Below are 27,892 nucleotides of genomic sequence, written 5' to 3'. Positions count from 1 at the left end.
ACATGGGGGTGAGTAAATTATCAGGAAATTTTAATTTGAAAGTGAACTAATCCTTTAAGCACAGTAATCTTCCTGCACAGTATGTGAGTAATGAATTGAGTTCCTTTTCATGTCTTCTTGCACTTGAATGTTTAAATTGGCAAGGCTTAAACTTTAGTCCCAAGCATCATTCACAGTTGTTCATATTCATGTTCTCGCAATTTTTGCACTGAATTCATAAAAAATGTTACCCGCTAACTGCTGGTTGACACTGTTTCGTATACTAGTCACCGATTTTTACTCGCATTTGGTGCTTGTTGAGTGTTAATTTTAGGTCCTGTTTATAAGTAGCCTATTGTAACATTTTTTTAAGTTTAATGAAAAGAATAATCTATAAATAAATAAATAAATAAATAAATATATGTGCTGTTTTATTTTATATTAAATTTGGATTTTTTTAAACTGTTGTCAAAAATAAAGATTCAATACACATCAAAACTGAATGAAATATTACTTGAATAAATTAAAAATAAAAGAGGAAAACAGAACTTAGCCAGAATGGGTACAGATTTGCAAAAGTAACCTAAATCAAGTGTGAACTGAATATAATGTTTTCAGACACTCAATTGCATGTTATTTACAATGAGATGAAAATGTAGCTTATATAGTAAAAAATGTATAGTTAATTTTATATTAAATGCAATCAGCAGAACATTAGAGTGCATTTTTGACACTTAACTAGGACTTAAGTGCATTTTTATATTTAATTTCATAATGGCTTCTATTGTCTTGTATTGTGAAATATGGTTAAAGTGTATTGCCGAATGTACTGATAAGCATTTATGGTCAACTAAAATATAATGTAATGTAATTTCTATTGAATATTATTAAATATATTGTGTATCATTTGTAACAATGAAGTTGCAGTTTACTACATTTAAAATATATTAACCTTAAATGTTATAAAAATAACACACTATACACGATTTGCAAATGTAGCCTAAATTAAGCTAGTTTGGGGCCAAATACAGATTTGTAGTTATTCATAAACTTTAAATTTCCAGTACATAAAAGAAAAATATTAAAAATAGTTTTTAAAACAGTTTAACAGATTATGTACGAAATATGACATGTATGATTTATAAAATAGAGCCTGAAAGTCTTAAATAAATAAATAAACAAACATTGTACATGTGACAGGCTGATGCAAGTATTTAAGTAATGGGTTCCTTTGCAATTAAGCCACCATAAGTGCCTTCTCTTGCTTTCATTCCAAGACATTGTTATTTAGAAAGCTTTCGTGTGTAACTCTTTGACTGTAAGACAATAAGCATTAAACCACTAAGCATTACTCTGATTTGCATGACTCTGATTTATCCCCCCTGACCTGCAGGAAACACCAACCCCCACAGCCCTGCTCGCCATCCACGCGAGTTCAAGCAGCCAAATCAATGAGAAGAAAGAGAAGTGGGCCCTGTTCCTCCCTCTGCATCTGTCAAGAAGTAGAAGAGGGAGGGGTTCACTCGTGGGATGGGGAAGGGAACAATATCAGTCCATCTGTCACAAACAGCCTCATCTCTGCTAAGATGAAATGTAGCTCCAAAGTAAATCAAACAACATGTTACTTCAGCACATATTTGCATTATTGATGCAGTAAGCTATAAAACTGATCAAATCCACACAGTGTTCAATTTTTCAATTTACCAACTAATCCACTTAAATGATATATATATCATGCTCAGTGCACTCCAAAATCAGGAGCATGTTACTGTTTTTCTCGAATTTTACATAAAAAAAATCTCGGCAGCATTCTTCAAATAAAACCTTGGCAGCATGTAACACACCCCAACCTGATGGTTTGTCTCATAAGTGGGATATTTACTGCCTCCCTTCCCCCTCCGAGGCCTCATCCTGCGCTCTCAGTGGCAGGTAGAGCTGCAATCTCAGTCATTCATATTTAATTCCAGCAGAGTTTCCGGCCAGACTAATGCGCTATTGATTGCAAGTCTCCCATTACAGTAGGGTGAGAGGAAAGCGGGAAGGGAAAGAGAAAGGAAAAGAATACTGAAGACCGAACGCGGGCAGGCAGGGAGGAGAAAGATGAGGTGGTTTGGAATGGATGATAAATCAGACACGGGCGGGGGTAGCGAGCGATCTGACATTTAAGAAATATGACTGTTCTTTTAATAAATAGAAAATGGATGGATTATGTGCAGTGTTGCGGAGTTTTTCTCTCTCAAATCCTCAAACACAATTGTTCTTAGGCCCAAAACATTTTCGAGGAACCTGAATTCCATAAAGTCTGGAGTCGGTCAGTGGCGCATGCGTTGAATGCAAAAGTGTGCAAATGTATTTAAGTGTAATTAAAAGTAAGTACATTGCCATGTTAGACAGGGGCTTTCTTGCTTTCTTTAGTGCAAGCTGCATCTAAATGTGCTCATTTATGTTATGAGAAAGAGCCTGAATGCTTGTGCAAGTGGAAGAGATGGAAAAGCAAGAGAAAGAGGGCATTCTAGTGCTTTGTGTATTTAAGGTTTTCTCCCTGGATACCAACGCAGACGAGTCGAGATAAAAGATTAATAACAGAATCTCTATATTTAACAAGACTGGGTGTAAAACATGCTCCCTAGCAGACATGAGGCCTTCACTCCCACCCACAGCCACCGTCATATGAGCAAATGTATAGGCGAGAAACTGGGAAATATCTTCTATGTTTATGCATGTGTTTGTTGCGCCTCACGCGCTAATGTCTGCGTGCCAACACATGCATGCGGCGCATGGCAAGTTGAGGAGAATCAATAAGTAAAAAGATGACAAGAAATGTCTAAGTCAGATTCTTCCTCCCACCAGCCTGTCTGCTCTAATAATAGCCTGGAGAAAACACAGAAAGGCAGAAGAGGAAAAACAAAGTGAGGGGGAGAAAATGCCAAATAATGCATGCGGGGCCAAATTAGGCCAATATCCATTACTCAAAAATGGCCCAGAACTATGCGGAGAGGCTCTAGGAACCGTCATACCAACCCAACTGCTACACCACCCTTCTGCTCCCACAAGCCCTTGGCACCCAGAGGGGGCTGAGAGTGTTACCCTGGGGCTCAGAGCCCACTAAATGGTGGGAGCACAGGCCCAGAGCGCCCATCTCTCACTGCTCTAATCCAATCAGACTCAGCAGCTCTGACTCTCCCCCTAAAAGCCCAGCAAAATCACATCAGCTTCTGAAACGCAAAAACGCTCCACTACATGAAAGCCGCTGTGTCGTTAGCAATGCATGAACTTTAGTAGGTTATATGTGGTAAAAGAAAATAAGGACAATGAATTGAGATTGTGGACATATGAAGTATTCTTTATTAATTATGGATGTTTATTATTATGACTGCCTAATCTTGTAAGCATTCTTATCACACCTTATCATGAATGTGCTAAATAGAAAGCCAACAAACATGTCCAAATCCCACTTTCATTTTGCGAGTTGTTACTTGTGAAACTGAATAAACAAGCACATTTAATCTAATCAAGCTTTGGTTATTATTTAAAATTTCAGACAAAAGTATCACAGAACACAGTCGGTGTGCCTCAAAGTGCTGGATCAATTATGACAGTTTATAATTGGTTCAAAACGTCTGAAATAATGAAAATGTAAAAAGGCTGAAAATGTATTTTTACTTTCTAATTTCCTTACAAATTTAGTTTTTACTTGTACACTTAAAATTAAATTTTCCAAAAGGGAGTTTTCACAGCAATGCCATTGAAGAACCATTTTTGGTTCCTCAAATAACTTTTCAGAAGAACAATTTTTTTCTTAGTGTGAAGAACATTTTAAAAATCTAAAAAAAATTAACTTTAAAGTACGTTTTGTGTAGTGGAAAGGTTCCATGGATGTTAAAGGGTTAGTTCACCCAAAAATGAAAATTCTGTCATTAATTACTCACCCTCATGTCGTTCCACACCCGTAAGACCTTCGTTCATCTTCAGAACACAAATTAAGATATTTTTGATGAAATCCGAGAGCTCTCTGACTCCTCAATAGACAGCAATTTAACCACCACTGTCAAGTTCCAGAAAGGTATTAAAGACACCATTAAAATAGTCGACGTGACTACCTGCATGTGATGCTGATGCAGGAGCCGGCCAATAATGAGTCGGCATTCTGATGTAGAACCTGGAAGCGCTGGACATATGAGAATGACACAGAAGAGAAGATATTGTTGAATAATGTTGTTATTTTTGTTTCGTTTTTGTGCACAAAAAGTATTCTTGTCGCTTCAAAAAATTAAGGTTGAACCACTGTAGTCACATGGACTATTTTAACAATCTCTTTAGTACTTTCTGGAATTTGAAAGTGGTGGTTAAATTGCTGTATATTGAGGAGTCGGACAGCTCTTGGATTTCATCAAAAATATCTTAATTTGTGTTCCGAAGATTAAAGGTCTTACGGGTGTAGAACGACATGAGGGTGAGTAATTAATGACAGAATTTTCATTTTTGGGTGAACTAACCCTTTAAAGGTTCTTCGTAGAACCACAGATGCCAATTTAGGCAATTTAGGCATTTCATGTACACTCTTAAAACTAAAGCCAATTGAAGGCTTTAGTTTTAAGAGTGTACATGAATTTTAGAATTTCTTAGTGTGCATAACATTTATGTAAATGCGAAATTATTGAAGAAATCTTTTCTCTTTTTGCCTTAATGGTATTAGCACTCAAACTGCATGAACTGCACAGTAAAAGTGAGCCGTACCATGCAGTGGAAAAGTGTCCAACCTGATGATCATTTTCTCCAGCATGATTTAAGATGATCCAAAGAGCTTCTTGAGATTCAATAAAAGAACATCTGACTGTCTGTACAAAAAGTCATATGATGAATGTCACAAATTTGACTACTGACCTATAAATAGTTCAGAATCTGACATTCTTATCCATTTTACATCATAACATATCTTTGGTTTACAATCCTAATTGTATAAGTTTAACTGAAATGCATCTCAGATTTTCAAGTGGTCTCATACTGTATAGTGGACCCCACTGTATATATTTAAGGTGCACTTTGACTAGTGCAATTTACAGCTTGCACATATATTACTGGAGGTGTCGCCAAGTTACATATAAACTCAACGTAACAGCATCCTATGAGTCAGGACCCTTCATGATATACTGTCATAACAATTGCCAAACAGTGTATTGACTATGATTATATGAGCCGTCACACTCAGCACAGCTGGGTAATGAGATTCCTCTTCATTTTATGTTCTTACATCCTGTGCTACCGCTTTCAGCATGTGAGCAGAGGTCCAAATTATGCTGAAATGTTGTACTCAACTAGAATGTTAATATTAATTCATAAGACATCTGTAAAAGAGGTAGAACGAATATTGAAGCACTGCAAAAAAAGAATAGATATTTGAGAATATTTAAGAGTATTCTACAGTGGTCATGGTGCAGATGACTTTAAAATGAAATAGTATTCATTAAACTGATTAATCACTAAACTGAACCGTGTATTGGTTTTTCATTTGCATGTATTTTATGCATTTGCCTGACATTTTTAATCCACAGTGGCCTACTGTGCATACATGGTATTAATTCAACTATATAAATGTATTTATTGTGTATTATTATTACTGTAACAAGCATATTTTGAAGTAAGGAATAACATTATAGCTTATATAGCTTTATGCAAATTAAGCTATTTTAAAATACTGCCAATTGGCAATACAAATCCAGGAAAAAATCTTCTTTAGCACAGACATTTGAGCCATTCTAATCTGCTACCTCAGACCATAATAAGGGGGATAACACTAGCTGTAGCAATGGAACACATCTGTTTCACACAATCATATCTCCTGCGCTGGTGCTAAGTAGATTCAGCGCGATCATAACATGCTTTCTTCCCATGAATGTAAATCCACAATTTGCAAATCTAAAACAGAGTTATTAGATAAAAGAACCAAGTGTATAGTTCTGTTTCCTCCACCACAACACATTTGGATGGCCATAAAAAAGTGACTAAAATCAATGATCTTTGAAAGAGCAAAAGAGAGCCTTAGAATCTCTTATGCGTTAATGCTACAGGGGACAAAAGCACCAGTCTCTTAATCGGCTCTTCTGGAGGGGCTCCTAAACATTAAAAATCATCAGTGAAATTATTGAAAGAGCTTCAAGCAACTGCCATGCTTGATCCTCTGAATCAGGGTTGTGAATAGGTGCTTCAGATGCCCTCTTACCCACGGGCTGGATTCAGTCGCCCCACTGCCAGCGAAGACCCCTAATGAGCCTCTGCAATTAAGCTGGTTTATTCACGTTAAGTGTGAACGGGGTGTGTGTAGAGCCGTAGGCAGCTAACAGACCTGTTCTCTTTGTGCTACAAGTGCTGCTTTTATTCAGCTCACAAAGCAGAAAACAACACCCGCACCTATAATGGTGCAATCTCCCCCCCGACTTGGTCGCCCTCGGTACGGTCTGAGGAAAGTCTCGACTTGACAGAGTAGAGTGGGCGGGGTTAAGACAGACTGACAGCGGGGCCCATCTCGATCCTCTTATTAACGCTTAACGAGTGCCTTCCTCATGCAATATTCATCGCCACTAATATCATCCAAGCTCTGAGCTGAGCTGGCTACTTATGTAAGGCAATTATGTAAAATATCAGACAGGGCCCACACTCTGACTGGGGTAGAGATGCGGGACAAGAACCGAGAGGAAGGAACTGAAAGTGAAAGGGAGCATGAGAGAGGAGGACGAAGGGCAGCAGTGCGAGGCATGAGACAAGAGTGCCCGATTGAGTCAAGATTACTGGAGAATGCTTGGCCTCCACTGTTAACCCCTTCCCCAGAAATGCACAACGTTCGGCGCTCCCGAGATTATCGAAAGGTTAACGAGTTTGAGCGCATCTGCCCACTCGCTCATCTCAGATGATTTCCCAAGAACTCATCAGCCAAAATATATATATTTGTGTATATTACTAACAGTAGACACATCGAGAAAATGCTGTTTTTCTGATCTGCATTACAGCGCATTTGCCCGCCAACGACAATACCACCCACTCGGTACCTCTCTGACTCCTGATGCCTGATACCTGTGCTGTGACTGTCTACAATCTGCATAATCACAGAGAAGACGCGCACACAACGATTTCCACAAGGTCACCCAAGGCCGATGCAGATGTAGGTGAGTTCCAGCGACCCGTGGTCTCCGGCGCACATATAAACAGACTAAAATAAACACATCCTCTAGTGGGAATGACAACCCCCTCACACCTCAAGTGTATATTTCCATAAGTCCGCAACCATCTCCTCCAGCTTCACCCATACAGACACGGCGGAGACTCGCACCTATGAAACTGCCAACAACATCCGCATAACAGAGATATACCGAGCGTGCTCCCTCAGGTCAAGGCCCTGTGGGGGTCTGTGCAGAAATAGGTCATTTGTCACACATCAAGTCCTGGGGCAGGAGATGCATTATAGATGAGACCAAACAGCCTGTCTCAGTGAGCTCTACCCACTCCCTGAGACTGGAAATGGGGGGGAAGGGAGCTTGAGATAACAACCGCTGCAATCAGTGTGTCGATGTTTAATATCAGCACCAATGACAACATGTGCATTAATTCTCAAATCTCTCAATTCAGGTGTCGCTGGACATGTTTTTGCGCGTGATTATACAACAACATTAATAACGTGTGACATCTATATGACACCCAAGATGATGTCTTAGTGTATGACTTTCTCATTTTAGGCATTGGCCTTTGTGCGATTATGTAATCCACGCATTCAACACGCACCTGACATGATAATATATAAATGGCTAAGTACAGGCAGGTATCTAAACACTACGTTCAGAAATGACCTTCACACAGTTTCGCCTTCGCACAGCCATTCTGCATTCTCTGTATTGAACAAACGGCAGACTTATTCACGGCATTTCTTTGAAATGCAGCGCGCCAGACTACAGGATGGAATTTGGGAAGACAAGGACAAATAATGTGAAATCAAGAAAGGAGAAAACTGAGGCATGAGTAAGGGGATGAGAGAGAGAGAGAGAGAGGGGCAAAGAGAAGGAGAAAGCATGGCTCCTGTCTTTTTCTGCACCCATCTGTTCGGAGTGCAGGTGGAGCTCTATTCACTCAGCTCTGCATGTGTGTTGGGGGGCAGGAAGAAAGGGAGGGCAAAAGGAAGAGTGGAGAGATGGTGGGGGGTGGAGAGACGGGGGGGCTCTCGGTGATCTCTCCTGAAGGGGATAATGGGAGAGGAGCGCATTGCAATGGCTGCCATGTAGTACCCTCCCTGCGCAATTAGCCAATCAGCAGCAAGCTCTGCCAGCCAGAAGGACACATAAAAGAAGAACATTGCAGCAGAGGCACAGAAGGAGCCTGCGAGGAGCTGGGAAATACACACACAACAGCAGATCCACAACACCCTCCCCTGGACACACCCTACTGGGGATCACTGCTTCTCTTTTTTTCTGAACCATCGCCCACGCCACACGGAGAGAAATCTCTCTCTCATCATCATCCTGAAGAAAACCCCCTTCTCCTCATTTTCACAGTACTGAGGAAACCTACAATCGCACGGGCTGAGATTTCCTGGCGAAGACTGTCGTTTTTCCTTTTTCTTTTTTTTTCTTTTCATTTGGAAACTGACATTTGCATTTCTCGAGCCACGCCACGGCGTAATATCTGCGAGCCGGCCTGAAGACCTGCAAATCGAAGGACCTAGATCACTATCATCTTTGTACATCAAGAATGGTTACTGTACGTATACCTTCTCTTTTTTGGTCTGTCTCATAAAAAACAATAGCAGCACCACCAGAAAATCAATTCGAACAGCCTCAGAACATGTACTACAATCTGTGGAAGACATTTAGATTGAAAAAGCAAACGTGTAGGCTAAAATATAGGCTATTTAAATGCAAGCTAATCAAAGAATATACACGGCATTTGGTCAAAGCTGGCACGTCTAATCGCGGATTCCGTAAACAAGATTAACGATTAGCCCAGGGTATAAGTAATGTGATACAGGCATGCGCGAGCATCGCTATAGCAGAGCTCGCTTCGTTTTCTGAGGGAAATCAAAACATTGCTTTCACCAGCCGTTCGTCATAAATCGTAATGCGTCATACGTAAAAACCCTTCGCAACATACATTTATTTCTACATCCGTTAATTACACGCATTCAAGCGATAATTAGCCATTATTCACACCGAGCGCTGAGGAATTCCTCAGAAATAGCTGAGGTGCGGCGGAGGCAGAAGGGCGTAAGAGAGCAGATGCCTCCTCGTTTAGAAAGGATGCTCGAGACTGAATCTCTGAGACAAAACACGATGCCTCGGAGGCTGAGAGCCCATCGAGAGCAAAGGCAAAGAAAAGGGTCGAGTCACTCAGAGGGGGAGGGGAGATATTATGCATCCGCTGGTTTGGATTGAATCAGGCAGGACAAAATTCCTAAGGCTTGCGATGCTACATAAGAGATCGCGAGAGAGGAAAAGGCGAAAATGTCATGAATGGAAACGGCTAAATGTCATCTATTTCTTGCGATATCTTCTCAAATCGCCTTTCCAGCTTTTCTCTCCACAAATACAAAGACACCGAGAGTGTAAATAAGCAATATGAGGGGAATACAAAGGCCTGAGGGAAAGCGTTTTGGGCGTGTCTTCTTGAAAAGAAGACAGCGATGGCACGCGCTCAGAATCAGCATCTTCACGTAGATTTTCTGTGAAAACAATAACAAAACAGCTCATTTAAATACGAACATGTGTATCTGAATGATCGTTTAAGATTAATTTATGACGTTTAACTCTTCAGGCCTGCTCTACGTGAAGCTTATTGTCAGAGGTAGTGTCTTTGTTTCTTGCTAGAGAGACTGTGATCATTCTAAACACTAGATTCGTTACTTAATTTATTAATTATTACAATTATTTAAAATTACACAAACACCCTGTCAGCTCTACAACATTTTGCGTTTGAAGTTAGAGGCCTCTGGTTCTGACAAATAGCCTAATCGTCTGCTGTCAAGGACAGCATGCCTTGTTTTATAGTGACCTTAAACAAAAGGCGATACGAAACGACGCGCTTCCCTTTCGTTTGAATTCTCAATAGATGGTGTGATGGATGAATGAATGACGGGCCCTTCGGCGTGTTGTTCCGCAGTCCTCCGTGAGCACGAGCCTCTACCGCAGTGCCAAGCACATAAAACCGTTGAGTCAGATAACCTTCTCCAGGCGCGTACACAATTCAAGGACAAGGACGTCACCACGATACACAACACAACACAACCGTCGAAACACACCGTCTCCTCATTAACCGTCAAGGGTTGTCAATCAAAGAAAAGACGGAGTTTAAAAAAAAAAAAACCGTTATGCTGGACAGTATTTACACTGTCAGGGCCGTTACGTACGTTATAACAACACCAGGCCTCGTCTATTGTGAATCGAAACGCTCAATATTCTGAACAGGTACAGTACATTAACTGATTTTATAGGCAAAATAATGAAATTAAACTGCTAAATGTTACAATCAGGCCTTTTAAGTACCATTTTTTGGGGGGGTAAGAAAACAAAAAAATATAATTTAACTACAGAATAGAACATTATACAATTAAGGCTATATAAAGGAAATACGAGCTATAGGCTTTAATGTTGTTTAAATTCACATTAACTATATATATTTTTATTATTATTTTTGCTATTATTATTTTTGTATTGTATTGTCTTGAAGGCAATTGCAATGTTCATTGTTCCCGGATAGTCCCGCAGCCTCTGGCCTCGACACAAAGCGCTACTGTTTACATTAATATTCATAGTGCTGCCATGGTCTCTGTAGAGGAGGAACGGGTGGCTCTTTTGTTCGCTTGTGTCAATACGTTTATTCAGCAAAAAGGAGCTCGGATTTGTGAATGCCCACAGAGCACACGCGCACTTGTCCAATCAAAGGACGAGAGGATAACGATTTTAAACGATTTGTAAGCGTGTTTATTTATAAAGACGACATCAAAAGCTTAATGTCCACTTGATAAAATGAAGCCCGCGGCACCAAGGATATTTTGAAGGTAGTTGTCCATGTTGAGCCACTCCCGAATTCAGCACTCTGGATAGCGACCAAAGAGGAGTAGGCTACAGGCATAACTCCTTTTCTTTCTGTTAAACGTTTTTTTTTTTTTTTTTTTTTTTTTTTTTGGCGTTCTTGCGAAATTACTAATAATTTAAAATAGTAAATACATTAGTAAAAAAATAACGCTATTAGGGAAACTATTGTGTATTCTCGCGATAAATCAATAGTCTTTCGCGCTGCAAATTTCACGAGCGAAATTAACCCAATTTCACCGGCAAAAATAAATAACAAAGAGAAGGGTTTATCCGTTCAGTTTTGACTTGTGTCCTGTTGTTTTACAGCTGCCACAGTGATCCCTTAAGCTGCAGTGAGAGTGTGGCTAATGCCTTTTGTTTAAGATAATCCTGTAATCTGTTACTGAAACGGCCTATTGGCAATCCAACATTCACATTTCAGTCAGAAGGCTCGTCCAGACACGTACGCTTATGAATTACAAATGATAAAATTAAGGTCTGCATTAGAAATGTCAAGAACACAGATTCATTTCACGTTGATAGGCCCTGGCTGTCTGAAAATTAATGTTGACATGATACATGCAGCTACAGATTAGATCAGCCCTATGCTTTATTTGTTTACCTCACCGGATCTTGTGCGAGACTGTGTTTATTTTAAGAAAATGGCTCCCTCACTGCACAGGGACATTAAGGAAGTGACGTGAGTCCTCACAGTCAAATGGCTCTTTATCTCATGCTGCTTTCAGGCCTGTTTGTAAATAGCGTTCTCAGGCATGATGTGTTTTAACTTATTCTAATATTTTTATCTCATTATTTCTCTCAAGAACAAATACGGCAGCAGTTAAACCAAGTGGCTTCTCACATTTGTGGATTGTGGCATTCAACAGGACACTTTTTCTAAAAAGTCCAATTAAATTTTCTTTTCTGTCTTGACGGTCATTTCAACAGACTCTAATTACAAACTCACTAAGAGGAATCTTTGCAGTCATTTATCCTTATCAGCGCGCTGGTGGGAAGGTAATGGGTTTTGCGTATGAGATGTTTGCGTGCGAGTCTGGGTCCTTGTGTAGGCGATGCTGATGCAGTGCATTAAATATTGAGGGAGAACTCTCCCAGAAATAGAAAAGTACAGGCTGGGACAGGAACGTCAAAGCCCGCTCTGTGGCCACGTTTTGTTTCGTAAGCCCTGTTTTTAATAGCATAAAATTCAGGGACAGTTGATAAGGTGTGTGATGCTTTAGGAGCACAGTGGAAGGGACTCCAGCAGTAAGCGGTCTCTCGCCTGTCTCTGTGAGTCATGTATTTTGGGATGAAATGCTCATCCACCTCTACCTCTGCTGTGCTGGCGCCAGTATCCGGGCTGTAAGATAGTATATGTGTCAGTCTGCGTGGCCGAAGAGACTGTGCGTTGTGTAACTCACTACATTCGTCGCTGTGGATGGGTGGCTTGCCATAGGGAGGTTTACTTCAGTTCACAAATCACATTTGCCCTGATCCTGTCACATTGTGTCAAGACTTGCTCTGTTTGTGTCAACGCTTAGACAGCGCTTGTTTGAGCAGGTTCACATTCAGAACCCGAGATATTTCCCAGGCTATGGGTCTACTGCCACAGCACAAAGCAAAAGATGCCATTTTATCGTCATTTGATTGATCAAACGAACAACCGTTTCTTAGAAATTCCTACTTGGGTGACAGTGAAATTGTCAGCTTTGCCTAGATCCATGTTTGCAGTGCTTTAATAACTCGCCTCTCTGAGCTTTCTCCTTGTCAGTGTCAATTTGCCTGAGATATAAATTCCAACTGCCCCGAAAGCTTATTTTATTAGCGCGAGACAAAAAATGATTTTAACCGAGCACTAGTTCTCGAACATCACTCCAAGCGCACATGCAACATGCACACATATGTGCCATGTTTGCTAAAAGTCAGGAAGCCAGCCAATAGCAGCAGTCGTCAAGCTGCTGTTACCTGGGCAACCTGGTTAGAGGTAAGGCTCAAGGCGAGAATAAATCATTCCACTGAAGAGACAGAGAGCGTTACAGAGAGATGAGAGAAAGAGGCAATACTGAAGGGAGAACAAAAGAACAGACTATCCACACTATTATGAATTTACCTGATTGCGCAGCTGATCATTAATGCTTGATTAGATATCAAACATTTAATTTATTTCCAATTACATTCCTAGAATGCTACTAAACATATTTGAATCATAAAAACATAGAGGGACACTTGTGGCATATGATTGTGCCTGTTGATTGTGGGGATCCAACAAAAAGATCACGGATGAATTGTTAATTAAGTCGGTGAGACACCCTGTTCCACCCCAGAGGCCGTTCTGAGGGAAGAGTGCTTTCAGTCAACTTAGGATGACTAATAGATGAACATACATTACATATGCCAATTTGTACATTCTGGAGAGTAACAGCCTTGGGAAAAATACTTAAAAAAATCAACATAAAAGTCACAAAAGAAATAAAAGGATGGATTGATTGCGGTACAATGCAGAGCGCTGGCTTTGAGAAATCCAGTCGTGCGTTGTGACAGAAAGGGACCGTTGAAGACAGAAGTAGCATCTAGACCTGCATACATCTGTTCTTTGAAAATCCCCTATAGGCCAAATTAAGCATCATGCTGTGCTCCACAGCAACACGGAAGAACCGAAGACCCAGACACACACACACACACTCACTCACGCTTTTCACATAAACAAGGTGCCAACGCCATATTCTCATTTTTATTTGTCTGAACTCCATTTTTTTAAAAGAAATTATTAAAAGTTAGCAAAGTTGACAACTATTTATGTGTATTTTCATGCCCACACCATCATCCTCTCAGAGGCTAGTGATGTAACGCTGTTTGACCCTGGATAGCATAAAGGGGGGCTGGGAAAGAGTGAAAGGACTGTGACATCTGCAGGGCCAGGGGCTGATGGAGAGAGTTGAAGTGAGGGAGGAGGTCATAGGAGGAGGGGAAGTGGGATATTGTTCTCCTCCAGCCCTCTACCCCTCAGACACATTGATTTTTAACCTCTCAACGAGGATGCCAAGCATTACGCCCCTCAAATTATGCGTATTCACCCAAACTGCACCGGCTTAGGGTGTAATTTGTAATTTTTCCACCTGCAGATAATTAGCACCATGGAAACTCAGGTGTCCAATGGTCCGAGCGGAACCAGCCTGCCTAACGGCCCCGTCATTAGCACCAACGGTGCCACGGACGACAGCAAAACCAACCTGATTGTCAACTACCTGCCTCAGAACATGACCCAGGAGGAGTTCAAGAGCCTGTTCGGCAGTATCGGCGAAATCGAGTCCTGCAAATTAGTCAGAGACAAGATCACAGGTAACTGTGCGGCATATCTTGATTTGGTAGGAAAAATTTCCATTAATGCATCGTTTTAAAGTGCATTCTTGTTTGTCTTATTGCAGGCCAGAGTTTGGGCTACGGCTTCGTAAACTATGTGGATCCCAATGATGCCGACAAGGCCATCAACACGCTCAACGGTCTCAAACTGCAGACCAAAACGATCAAAGTAAGAGAACTGTCCTCAACAAGCCCAAGCTCCTCAATCACGGAAGTAGGGAATGAAGCAGAGCCCAAGACAGACGTGGCAGCAGGAGGGGAGGAGAAAGGGAGGGGCAGGGGGAGGAATCGTGGCGGGGACAAAAGGAGCAAAAGAAAAGAGAAAGTGGAGGTCAGAAAGCAAAGGGTTGTGTGCAGAGGTGATTGTGATGGAAATGTAATTAGGGAGACGCAATGTGAGGCTTGGAGGTCAAGGCAGAGAGCCCCATCTGCCTCCAATCTTGGCTAATTAGGGCCTTCTTTGTCCCCAATTCAGCTGGGTTTTGGGGTGGGGAAAGGTCTGCTTGGGCTTCTGAAAGCAAGAGATTAAACAGTCGGTCCGCTTCTCCACCTGATCACCACACATCAAAGATTGCAACAAATCCACAAGAATCAGCAGTTAAGCAGCTTCTGCGGACTTAGTGTGTGTTTGCATGCATTCATATTGGAGATTTAGATGTACATTGTATACATACAGAGTAGTTTCATTCCTTGTAGTCTTTAGCAAAACATACAGTCTAACTGTAACACACTGTTATTCGGTGAATAATGACTGGCGAACATTATTGGCGTAGTTATTTAAAACGATTGCTATTGTCCTAAACGTCTTGTTTGTTCAGTGCATTCATCCAGCTTCGCCGCTGTTCTCTGACATTCAACGTTCGTGTGCCCACTGCCCTCAAATCCTTAAGCTGGGCAAATGTCATATTTTCCATGTCAATACGGCATTGTTAGAAAGGTAGAGAGCCGATAGCGAGGATGGGAGGGAGGGCGGTATTGCGAGGGAGGGAGGGTGACGGGGCGCAGTAGCAAAGGCTAGGAGGGAGCCGAATGCCAATGACAGGATTAGGGGCCATATGGGCTGCAGGCACCATCTGTACTGTGGGAGAGAGAGAGGGAGAGGGTTAATTATGGGGCAGCATCCCATCCCTCCAATAGATCTCCCCCCTCCAGTCTTTGCTGTAAAATCACCCACTCACTGCACAATTACACCCCTACCTCAACAATACCGCTGCTTAGTCATACTGGCCTGCAAGACTCAAGCACGCATATGGTGGAAAAAAACACATCATTCTGCCAAGGTCTGATGGTGAAACATGCAATAACTTGACTGGGTGTCATAAAATGTCTTGAATACGTTTAAAATAGACTCCTATTTGTTATAAAAACAAGTGTACTTGCTTAACTTTTTTTGCTGTAATCATACATAAAAGGTCAACAAATTCAAATTTGTGAAATGCTTTGTTCTAGAGCCCACCGTTGGTTGGAAAATGGTTATAGACCATAAAGAAATGGTTAAAGAAGTAAAAACAGCATTGGTAACAGGATTATATACACTGTAAAAAAGAACTGTTGGTTTAACTTAAAAAAGTAAGTTAGCTGGTTGCCTTTTTTTTGAGTTCATTGAAATTAAAAATTTGAGTTAATACAATGAAGGCGATTGGTTTAATCAACAGAAACATTATATAATAATCATCAGAAACAGAAATATTATCTTATCTGAACCACATTATTAATTAAGTTGATTTGACAAAAGAAAAAATGTTGTGATAACAAATCATGAAAATATTTTTTTACAGTGTAAGGCTATAAGGCAAAATGTTAAGAAAAAAAAATTATATTATATTCAATATAAAGTTATAGATTAAAATATATTAGTAAATAAGTGAAAAAAACATTAGTAAAACAAGTGTAAGGCTTTAAGGCAATATATATTAAAATTTAGATTTTACATTATATTATAGTCAATATAAAGTTAAATCAGTTATAGATTACAAATATATTAGTAAATACATAAAAAAAGAAAGTAAAAAGAGTGTAAGGCTATAAAAAATGTTATAAATATTTAGAAAAATAATGAAAAGTATATATATATATATATATATATATATATATATATATATATATATATATATATATATTATGTTATTTATAGAATAAATGTATATTAGTAAGTAAAAAAAGACCATTGATAAAAAGACTACATGTACAAAAGACTATTTTTTAGAAAAATAATAAAAAAGTATATTTTATATTATACTATGTTATTACGTATAATATAAAGGTAAATAAATTATAGGTTATGGACAAAATGAGATAATACAGAAAAAATAAATAAAATACAAAAGTAGAAATAAATAAAAAGAAATAAAAGAAGAGTAAAAAATAGTACAGTTTTTGTATAAGACTAATATAAATAACATGTCTACATATAAATAAGAATTATAAATTGTATGTATAATTCTGTTGAATGGAAACAATCGCACAAGAGCATTCAAGAGTTTTTAGAAAGTGAGGATGCTGCTTTTTTATTAGCATGAATTGGTATTGAGCTTTTTTATTTGATTTGCTTTTTTTTTTTTTTTTTGATTGGGTATTTTGTGAGGACGCGTGTTAGGGAGTTGTCAGGGATGCTGGACATCTTGTAATCTGTTTACTTGGTTCGCCGGTTGCCAGAGGAGCAGTTTCCCCTTGAGAGAGAAGACAAAGGAGAGATGGAGAAGAAGGAGGGGGCCAATCTCTTTATCTCAAAAAACCACATGCGCACACACTGACACCATCAATCAAAGTCACCCTCTTTCAACCAGAAACTCATAAATATACATATTTTATGAGAAAAATCTGTTCGCGTCTCAAATACAACCAAGACATCTCGGTGGGGGATTTTTAGGAAATATAGACGGAAATATAAAAATGAGATGAATATTTGAATGTCAAAACAAATGTCTAATTGGACTTGATATTACATGACACATCCCAAAGCGGAACAGGTTCTAACTGCTGCTGTCTTGTGGAAAATCACCGGCTAGAATAACAGCCCATGATATCAAATTTTCCTCACGACTCCCTGAGGGAGCTGGTCTCAAATCAGCGCAGAGGGTGCCAATGTGTCTGAAGGGGGGAAGTGTGGATGTGAGAGTGGGTTCGTGTTTCTGCTGTCAGGAGCACAGTGAAGCTGAAGTAGCATTTAATAAGGGAACCGGGTTTGGTTCGAGTGAAGTGCGCATAAGAGACGGGGATTTCAAGGAAGGAGGGATGAGAGAGAGTGGGCGGATGTCTCGCCTTTGAGCGTGGCACTGCTGTGACATATCTGCTTCGACTACACTTGAAAGTTTGCACTGCTGGGAGTTTTAGGACTGTCACAGCTGTCTTGATGCATGTTCCTTAATAATATTAGAAATCCTAAACTGCAGCTCCTTGTTTTGTGTGTGTGTGCGCGATGTAGGTGTCCTACGCCAGACCCAGCTCAGCTTCCATACGGGATGCCAACCTGTACGTGAGCGGGCTGCCCAAAACCATGAGTCAGAAAGACATGGAGCAGTTGTTTTCCCAGTATGGAAGGATCATCACCTCACGCATCCTGGTAGACCAGGTCACAGGTAAACGTTACCTCACTTCCACAAACAGCGCACACACCCTGGGGGAGGATTACAAATCTAATTAAAGCTCTGGATGTGATGCCAAAAAAAAAAGAAGAAGAAGAAAAAAAAAAGGCTATATGCTTCACAGTCAACATGAACTCAAAATTGACCCCATTTACATTTTTAATGCATGTTCCTGGCAGTGTTCATTTAGTATCATTGAGATTTTTAATATTTTGAATTAGATTTTATTTTTATAGTTTTAATTTTAGTTAAAATTATAGTAATTTTCTTTTATGTTTTTAGTTTTAATATATATTGTTTTCAGTTTTAGTTATTTTAGTACATTATATTAAACTAAGCAAAACTGAAATGTTTCTTTGGCAACTAGCTGAAATAAAAGTTTAGGCTTTTTAAAATTTTCAATTCAGTTAATGTTTATTTTATTTCAAGTAACAAAAATTGGTTTTTTTTATGCTTTTAGTTTTAGTAAACTATAATAACCTGGGTTCCTGATTTTAATTTCCTCTACTGTTGAATTAAAAAGGGCAGCATTGACACAAAGTGCTGCACAATGATAGATAGAAAAACCTCAAATCCATAAGGGATACAACTGAAATGGATAAAATGAAACTAAAAAAATCTTAACATAAGGCATATAAAATTACAACCTCAACCTCACAGAGTATTTAAAACTAAAGAATAGAAATATGCCTATTGTGCATGATTCATCTGTGCTTGTTATTCCCCCCCTCCCCCAAAAATAAATAAAATAAAAATCCTTTTTTCATTGGTATTAACAATTTACAATGTTAAAGGGTTAGTTCACACAAAAATGAAAATTCTGTCATCATTTACTCACCTTCATGTCGTTCCAAATTCAAAAGACTTTCGTTCATGTTCGGAACACAAATTAAGATATTTTTGATGAAATCTGAGAGATTTCTGTCCCTCCATTGACAGTCTACACAACTGACACTTTGAAGCTTCAAAAAGTTCATAAAGGGATCGGAAAACTAATCCATACGAATAGAAGGGTTTAGCTCAAATTTTCTGAAGAGACTCGATTGCTTTATATGATGAACAGTTTGAATGTAGGCTTTTTTTCCACATATACACATTGATCAACTCACACATCAGTTGTGGTAAACAGAAGCTCAAGCGTGTTTGCTTAAAGTGTGCAAGAACCAATTCATTCTCGTGTGTTACGCTTGTTTGAGCTTCCGGAAGAACCAATGAGGTCATTCTCGTGTTATGCAGCACATTTGAGCTTCCGCAAGAGGTTTGTTCTCGCGAGTCAAGCAGGTTCATTTGAGCTTCTGTTTATGTTCGCTGATCAGTGTTTATATGTGAACAAAAGCCTTGAAAAAAAACCTTTTCATCATATAAAGCGATTGAGTCTCTGCAGAAAATTTGGACTAAACGGCTCATTTCATATGGATTAGTTTTACAATCTCTTTATGAACTTTTTGAAGCCTCAAAGTGGTAGTTGCGTAGACTATCAATGGAGGGACCGAAATCGCTCAGATTTAATCAAAAAGATCTTAATTTGTGTTCCGAAGTTGAACGAAAGTCTTACAGGTTTGGAACGACATGAGGGTGAGTAAATGATGACAGAATTTTTATTTTTGTATGAACAAACACTTTAACCAAAAGCCAAATTCCCAATGAAAGTCCCGCCCATATTTTTCCTCTCTAAGTATCCTGTTTCACTCAGTAGTATGTCAGTTTATGGAAATGAGATGGTTTCCTAACTGTAAAATCATGTTTACGTTAACATTTTTCTCTGTCTGCTTTATAGAGTAGATCATAAAGTACTATAGACCTTATTTTCCAGAGAAACAAGCGCGCCGCCATCTTTAGAATATTGTCTTTGAACTTCCGGTTTTGCGGTAGCCCTGTATATTTCTATGGGAATAAGAATAAGAATAATTAACCGGTGAAGTGGATTTACCTGTTGTAGAGTCAATGAAAGTTATCATGAGCATTGTTATGTTTAAAGCAGATGTCTTAACAAATGTCAGTAGACCGGGAAGATTTTAAAATGAGCAGTTCATTCATAAATACAAGATCGCTGTGGAAATACAAACCGGAAGTCAAAAGACAACGAGCGCAGCGCTGAAAAGGGGCGGGGCTACAAAAGGTCTATACTGTAGTATAAAGCCTGGTTTATCCCTGTGACCACGTGACTCACTTATCTGCTATTAATTTAATTCACGGTGCTTACATTACTTCGCTTTCTGTCCGGAGCAGGTATATCGCGCGGAGTAGGATTCATTCGGTTCGACAAGCGAAATGAGGCAGAGGAGGCCATCAAAGGCCTGAACGGTCAAAAGCCGCTGGGTGCCGCCGAGCCCATCACCGTGAAGTTCGCCAACAACCCCAGTCAGAAGACGGGACAGGCCCTGCTTACCCAGCTTTACCAGACAGCTGCTCGCCGCTACACCGGCCCTCTGCACCACCAGACTCAGCGCTTCAGGTACTACCCCCACCCACAGCCCACAGCCCTGCCGCTCCCTACTCTTCCTCTGCCGGTTTTCCTTTAAACCGCAGCACGTTCACGCCATCAGGGGGATTGACAAATCACAATGAGTCTAACTGAGTCAGTGTGTAAATTTTTAAAAGAACTGCCCTGTTTAGAGATAAAACACAGTGTGTGTGAATCAGTCATGGCACGGATGCATTCAGAAGCATTCATCGCAGCACAAACATGCACGCAGTACTCTCGATCCATCGCCTGAGGGCTCTGTAAGCACTGCGTCAGTGCGATGGGCGAGCCGCGCCTGCCGATTGGTGGATGTGGTGCCCAGTAAAGAGCTCCCCCTGGTGGCTGAAGTGGCTCCATGAAAACGCTTTGCTCTGGTTGTTGGATCTTGCAACTAATATCTTCACCTCCGTCACTCTCCCTCTTGCATTGCAGACTCGACAATTTACTAAACGCCAGCTACGGAGTTAAGAGGTAATTTCAAAAAAAGGTGTCTTTTCAAAAGCATCCATGCCTAAACAAGCTCAAACAAAGTGCCCGGAATACCACCTGCTGACTTAAGCATTAACCTTAGAGATTTGATTTGAGAAAACACCGTTTCAGTAGACTAGATTGGCATAGCTGATATCACAGCAGGACATTCTGGCATGGCTTTGTTGAACCTTTTTGTTCTTTTGGTTGATTCTTTGATTGAACTGTATTTCTGTATTGAACTAACATTATTTTTTTTCTTCAGTTTTGGTTGCTTTAATGTTCTTTTTTCCACCAGCATGGACATACAAGATTCCGTTTGCGTCTCCTCTATTAGTTCCAATTTTCTGTTGATTTGTTTCTGATTTGCCTTCATCCCTCTCTAGGTTTCTGTTTTGCTAAGTATCGTGATTTTGTTGAACATTGTGAATTCTGTGTCCTATTTCTAACAGGGAATATGACTAGTTTGTTTTGGTCACCAGAGAATATGACTAGTTAATATGATAGCTGCTCATTTTCTTACATGCTTAAGGCTGTGGAGATCGAGTGTCCATTCCTCAAAGAGACAAAAATGAGAAGCACGCTGTGCTGAACTTCAGAATGACACCCATGGTAGCTCTCCTTCTTTCCTCCCCAGATTCTCCCCAATAACCATTGACAGCATGACCAGTCTAGCCGGCGTCAACCTGACCGGGCCCACTGGAGCTGGCTGGTGCATCTTCGTCTACAACCTGTCCCCGGAAGCTGACGAAAGCGTCCTGTGGCAGCTCTTCGGGCCGTTCGGCGCCGTCACAAACGTCAAGGTCATCCGTGACTTCACCACCAACAAATGTAAGGGCTTTGGCTTTGTCACCATGACCAACTACGACGAGGCAGCCATGGCTATCGCCAGCCTGAATGGCTACCGCTTGGGCGACCGTGTCCTGCAGGTCTCCTTCAAGACCAGCAAGCAGCACAAGGCTTAAAGGAAGGCCTAGTCACTACTGCTCTTTAACATGCAGGGGGAGCTACTGAGCTCCCTGTACATTCACTCTACATGGGCCTGGACTGAGTCTCTCTCTAACACACATTTGACACACACATACACACACACACGTTTAGTTGTTTCGAACAAAAATACACAAGTAGAGTCGTTTTTCTTTTCTCTTAACACAACATGCTAGTCCTTCCCAATGTTTGCCTGTATTGAATTAGCAGAGGTGCGAGGCGAGGCTGGGGAAATCCACGAGGAGGGACAGTCTAATGAATGTGACAGAGAATGTCTGCAGAGATTTAATTTAATTCAGGCAAAGTAAGAACTGGTCAACAGAAGAAAAAAAAAAGTTAATCAAATATGTGCAATTTACCCAAAATATTGCCCCGGTAACTCTCCTGTCTGGCTTCAGAGGATGTAGTCACTTTTTTACACTTGGGCATTTTGAATCAGTGATTTTTTTAGAGAAAAATGATTAAAAACAGTGTTCTCATATATATTATGATATAACTATATATTCAACATTTAAGGTGGTTATAATAGCCAAAAATGTAAGCATTTTCTAGAACTTTGAATACGGTTTCCTGGCTCTACATTAGGTTGCAACCTTGCCTAATGGCACCAAACACACACCTTACTCGAGGTCCAACCCAACAGCAACTGAACAAACTGTGTGGATGGTAGTCAAAAATCGAGAGGTCACCCGGGGGTCATCACAATCACCTCAGCACACCGAAAGACAACTTTCATCACAGAGACACTCGCACCCCAACACACACACACACACACACACACACACACACACACACACACTCGCACATACGTACCTCCACTGGAGGGCATAGCGAAACTTCACAAAACATGGCGACCTAGAATCTCCTCGTATCTTTCCACTCTGAGTTTTATAGTTAGAATTTAGAATCGATTCCACCACATGCAGTTGTCTGTGTAACTAGGGGCATTTCGATAGTGTTCCCATGGCGATGGCATTTGGAATTCTTTTGGAAGTCTTTCAAACCAATTACGAAGTCCAACCGCAAAATCCAGAACCATATTAGGTCATTTTAAACGGGTTTGAATGGCTCGGGAGTAGGAAAGGCTCTGCGTCAGCTCTTTGAGATGTACATGCAAGCCGTTATGGAGGTCAGGGGCCACTGGGATTGGTCGCCCTTGCTCTTCATAACCTCTCAGATACATTTAGCTCCATTCACTAAACAGAATCACTTTATAATTCGCTTTTCCCAAACCGGTTTTAGCAGCCCCTGCACATCTAAACAGCTACATATCAAAACATAAAATCAAATTTTGTGTCCTCAAGGCCCTTTTTTAAAGCAAGTCGCAGCCACATGAGCTACAAAACAAAAAGAATCTCATAAATGAAAAATTCCCTAGATACAGTTGAGTAACGACAATGCCCAAGCTGTCCACAGCCCTGTGATAAAACAAACTAAACTGTTCCATGGGGAGAGACATTGCTGTAAAAAAATCGCAAAACTTCACATTATATGAAGAAAAGAACTGAAAGATGTAAATGTGTGTTCAAATCAAGTGACATTTTGCTTTTCTAAATAACGCTGTGTTAGCCAAAGAGGACAATGATCTCTTTGAAAGGATTACATTAGAGATTAATATATTTTTATATCTACGAAAAAAACAAGACCTTGTGCGACATTTTTACAGATTCTTAAATCGTGAAAATCTTTGGACACACCGCATGGCTTTTATTTTCAGAGTTTTCAACTTTGGGGAGAGAGGGCCAGTCTGCGGTGTAAGGGAGGGGATCGGAGGGTTGGGGACTAAGACTTACATGCAGTGAAACCATTTCATTTTCAAAAATACAAAAAAAAAAAAGAGAAACATATGAAACATTTAAAAAAAAAAAAAAGAATCAGCAGACAGGTAAATGTATGCATTACGCAGGAAAAAAAGACGCTACGGTTTCTCTAAAGTGAAAAATGTTGCTTCAATGACGGTGCAGTGAAGCTCTAAATGGCGTCACATTGAAAACCCAGAGCATCTCATCTCGTGTCGGTAAAAAAACGAAAACGAAAGAATCACCTTAACGCTTCAGCATTTTCAGTGCACCAAAAAAAGTTGAAAATTGACATAATACAATGTAGCTGCACTTATCAATGTAATCAAATCTCACACAATAATCCATAGTGAATTATATTCACCAGTATGTCACCACACAAGGCAAATGTCTATCATTGTACTGTCTACATTTTTTTTTCTTGTTTATTTAATTTCTGCTACACATATCTTCTCTATTCCACCATCATATCGTCAACACCTGATTTTGCTCCTTTGCACAAGCACTAACCAACCAAGGGATCTTAGCTTTGTCACTGATGAAGGGAAAAAAGTCAGTCCGAAACAATTAGCAAGAGTGTGACCGCACACATACACACACATTTACACTTACACGCACACACATTATAACACATCAAAGTGTCTCTAAGCTCTTTCCATTCCCATTGTATAAAAACTGTGATACACCTTGAAACCCTCTCAGCTTACAATGCCACATTAACATCGCAACACATTATTCTTTCGCTAACGCTAACGCAACTCATCCTGGAACTCATCGGTGGTGTGCCCTAGAGGGGACAAAAAAATCCTAAATGTAAAGATTCGTCCACCCTAAAATGAGCGACGGGGTAGATACAGTGACCAGGGCAACCCAGTAGTGCACCTGGCGTCCGAAAGAGGGGGGTCTTTAGCGTCGTCCCTCTGGCTGAGTGTCCCAACCAACCCTTTAGCTACACCACTTCCCCCATTCCCTCAGAGAGCCAAGGACAATGGCAGGAAACAAACATACTGCACCGCTTGAGCAACTACAATAATCATTTTAAAAAAAGACAAAAAAACTTTCCTATGGAACAGTAAGTGCAATGTGCTTCGTTTTTATATTGACTGAGAACAAAAGATATATATATTTTTTAAAAAAGAAATTAAACGTCACACTGAAATGGTTTGCAGAATAGTGAAAGGATCAAATGTAATGAACAACAACAAAATGAACAAAATGAAAAAAAAAGTGTTAACTAACAGATTCATTAGAAGAATCAAACAAGCACCAAGAGCTCTGGTCTCTAAAAACGTCCATTATCCCTTCCTCCGCCCCCTTATTAGTGCTCTGACCATGCAAGCTAAAACAAACAGCCGTCTATGGTACAAACAAGAGCAATTTCTAAAAGACAGTGAAAGGAATACCGTCTAAAATATCATCGGTTTTAGCCCATGTTGATTTCAGAGTATCATTTTTTCCTGTAATTTATTGATTTCCTTTACATATCAGAATCACACGTTAACTTAGCGTATTTGTGTTGTTGATGTTGCCATAGAGGACACACACGTGGGTCGAATATTTTGTTTTGTTTCCTTTTATTGGGTACGATTTCTTATATTTGTTTCCATTATTTATAATTAGTTGCCGTTCTTACAGTGTATGCAGGTTTTAGAATTAGTTAGAATTATTTCTTTTCAATCAAAATGTGTTTAATTGTGTTTGTAAAAGTCTGTGGTAGCTTTTGTTGCAACATAAATAATTTAAACTGAAAAAAAAATCAATATAGCGCCAATGAACTTGTATTATTTGGGCGACTTTAAGCTTGTAGTTTTAACTTATTGTTAACTTAAAAACTATTTATTATCATTATTATGATTATTATTATTGCCTCGTATGAAAGTATGTTTTGTGTATATTTATGGTTTATTTCATTATATTTGCAAGTTTAAATACTTTTCATTTTGCCAAAATGTGGTTACACCTTTTTGTTTTTCTTTAAAGGGAACAAATAGATTAAAAAAGAAAATAAAAAAAAACAAAAACAAAAAAAAAATACTGCTTTAGAATTACAATTTGGGAAAAGTTCTCCATAGGCAAAGAATGCACTGCTATATTAAACTAATTGAAGTGTATAAACATACATGCTGTGTGCTAGATGTTATGCCTTTAATGCCTGTGTTTTGTTTGTCTTGTTAAATGAAAACGTTTTGATTATTTAATCTAATCACAGTCTTGTTTTTCCAGCCACGTTCAGAACCCCATAGTGAATCAGGGCTCGGGGCGAGGCCTGGGGCAAGGGGGGGGCGGGCCGAGGCGCGGTCTGGTCCCGCAGCCAGGCCTTAGGCTCAGTGTCCCTCGCCAAGCACCCCTCACCCCGCTGCCGTACAGAGCCGTGGAACCGCCTGAGAGAGCAGTCAAGGAAATAAAAGAGTCAGTTGGGGGGCTAGGGCTCAATGATTTGCAGACTTGACTGGAGAAAGCGCAGCGGGGGGGACGGGACAGGCGAGGCGCTGAGCTAGATAAAGGGGTCAGTGGTCACTTTGTTCTCAACCAGTTGTATTTTGTGTCAGGTAATTTAGGAGGGACACAGAGTTACTTAGCAACGTTCTTCTGAAACCATTTTCCAGGAATAACAGAACAATAACAGAATAAAACAAACGAACAATATTAATAATAATAATTAAAAAAAACGATCAAAAGCAGAACTCCTGATCTCAGTGTCTGTGTGTCACAAATAAAAATCTCATACTTCCAAACATGAACAAACGAACAAAGACGAACACACAACAAAGGGGAAAAAATAAATAAACCTTTCAGTTTAGTTTAGGATATTTATTACTGGGATTTCAGCTGAAGACGCTTGAGGACTTTTTCATGGAATTGTTTAATTATTTGTACTTTACATGCCAGAAAAAAAAATAAACGATATGAATCTCACTGTTTTCTTTGTGCCTGCTTTTTTTTTTTTTTTCAGAGTAGTTGTGTACAAGCTCATCACACACTGCTGCATTCATTCAGGACAAAATGAAATTCCTTCATCCAGTATCACTGTCAGTAAACAGCTTGATATTTAACAGGTCCACAACTCCAAATAAGCATTAAGATAATGCTAAAGGTCATAGTCGACTGTGTAAAACATTAACCTCAGTTATTCATCTAAAAAATGCCAATTTTGGTGGTTCATTTCAGGTAAAGACAAATACTTGTGCACTGTTCTATGCAATTTTGTAGTATAATAGTGAGTAGTGTGTTCACACTGACAAATCCAACAAGAAAAAGTATACTTTAATTACCTGGATGATGCACTTAAGGCCCGTTCACACCAAGGATGATAACTATAACGATAACGATAAAGAATGATAAAAAACAATGACAGCCAATCAGAATCCATCCTGCTTTAAAGAGCTAAAGCATGGGCAGATGACAAAACTGCAGCGTACTTATAAGTAAACAATAAGGCATGAGAGGCTGTGCTGTATCATGCACAAGTCACGGCTGAAGGGCGTTGTTAGGTATGTCGTGAAGCGGAGTGCCTGCAACCCCTTCAGCCATGACTTATTCATAATACAGCACTACCCTTGAGTACCTTATTGCTTTTATAATAAAGTTACCACACAATACAAATATTAAAGACAAAAATATGTATCAATGCAACTTTCATGAAGTAAACTTTCACTAAAAGTCTTCCTTCCGCCGGAAAAAAAAATAGTCCCTGACCGTAAACAGCAACAAAAGTTACATTATTACGCCATTAGATGGCGACAAAGATCGTCTTTATGAGTGTGTCAGTCAGTAATGAATGAACTGAATTGTTGTGAACACAGCACAAGACACAACTGACAAATGCTTTGACTAGTGCTGTCAGTCACGGGAAAACCCCTTAACTGTTAAAAGGACAAGATAATACATCAGACATTTAAACAGATTTTTTATTATGAACATAGGACTGATCTGAAGGATAATGCTAAATCTGAATGCAGGTAATAAACTTGCTCACTCGATCTCTTTCTCACAATATAATCTTCTACATACTACAGTAAGATTCAAAGAACAATATCAATGAGAACATACAGTTTAAGTTGCTAAGAGTGGATGCTAAGGGTTTTGTGTAGTGATACAAAGAACCGTTGGGTGAAGCGATTTATCGTGAATAAAACACAGCTATTGACCAATCAGAATCAAGGACAGGAACAAACCGTTTTATAATCAACAGAACGAAAT

At 39.7% G+C, this 27,892-nt stretch overlaps 1 protein-coding gene across 8 annotated transcripts; it reads left to right on the top strand.

Annotated features, from left to right (window-relative positions):
- Positions 1 to 8,228: 8,228 nt before the first annotated feature.
- Positions 8,229 to 26,608, top strand: elavl3 (ELAV like neuron-specific RNA binding protein 3). Of its 8 annotated transcripts, none has more exons than XM_048191511.1 (7): positions 8,229 to 8,721; positions 14,153 to 14,369; positions 14,456 to 14,559; positions 17,815 to 17,968; positions 20,201 to 20,429; positions 20,871 to 20,909; positions 21,523 to 26,608. In XM_048191511.1, exons 1-7 carry the CDS (start codon positions 8,713 to 8,715, stop codon positions 21,869 to 21,871), a joined length of 1,101 nt encoding a protein of 366 aa, XP_048047468.1. In that variant the 5' UTR covers positions 8,229 to 8,712; the 3' UTR covers positions 21,872 to 26,608. The 8 variants fall into 8 exon arrangements, with proteins under 8 accessions (XP_048047468.1, XP_048047478.1, XP_048047487.1 ...); XM_048191521.1 differs by having other exon boundaries at positions 8,231 to 8,721; positions 20,204 to 20,429; XM_048191530.1 differs by having other exon boundaries at positions 8,231 to 8,721; positions 21,544 to 26,608.
- Positions 26,609 to 27,892: the final 1,284 nt, after the last annotated feature.

This window comes from Megalobrama amblycephala, linkage group LG1 (assembly GCF_018812025.1).
Source record: "Megalobrama amblycephala isolate DHTTF-2021 linkage group LG1, ASM1881202v1, whole genome shotgun sequence".
Classification (NCBI taxonomy): domain Eukaryota; kingdom Metazoa; phylum Chordata; class Actinopteri; order Cypriniformes; family Xenocyprididae; genus Megalobrama; species Megalobrama amblycephala.
Note: the sequence above shows the minus strand (reverse complement) of the source record. Positions and strands in the feature narration are given on the sequence as shown.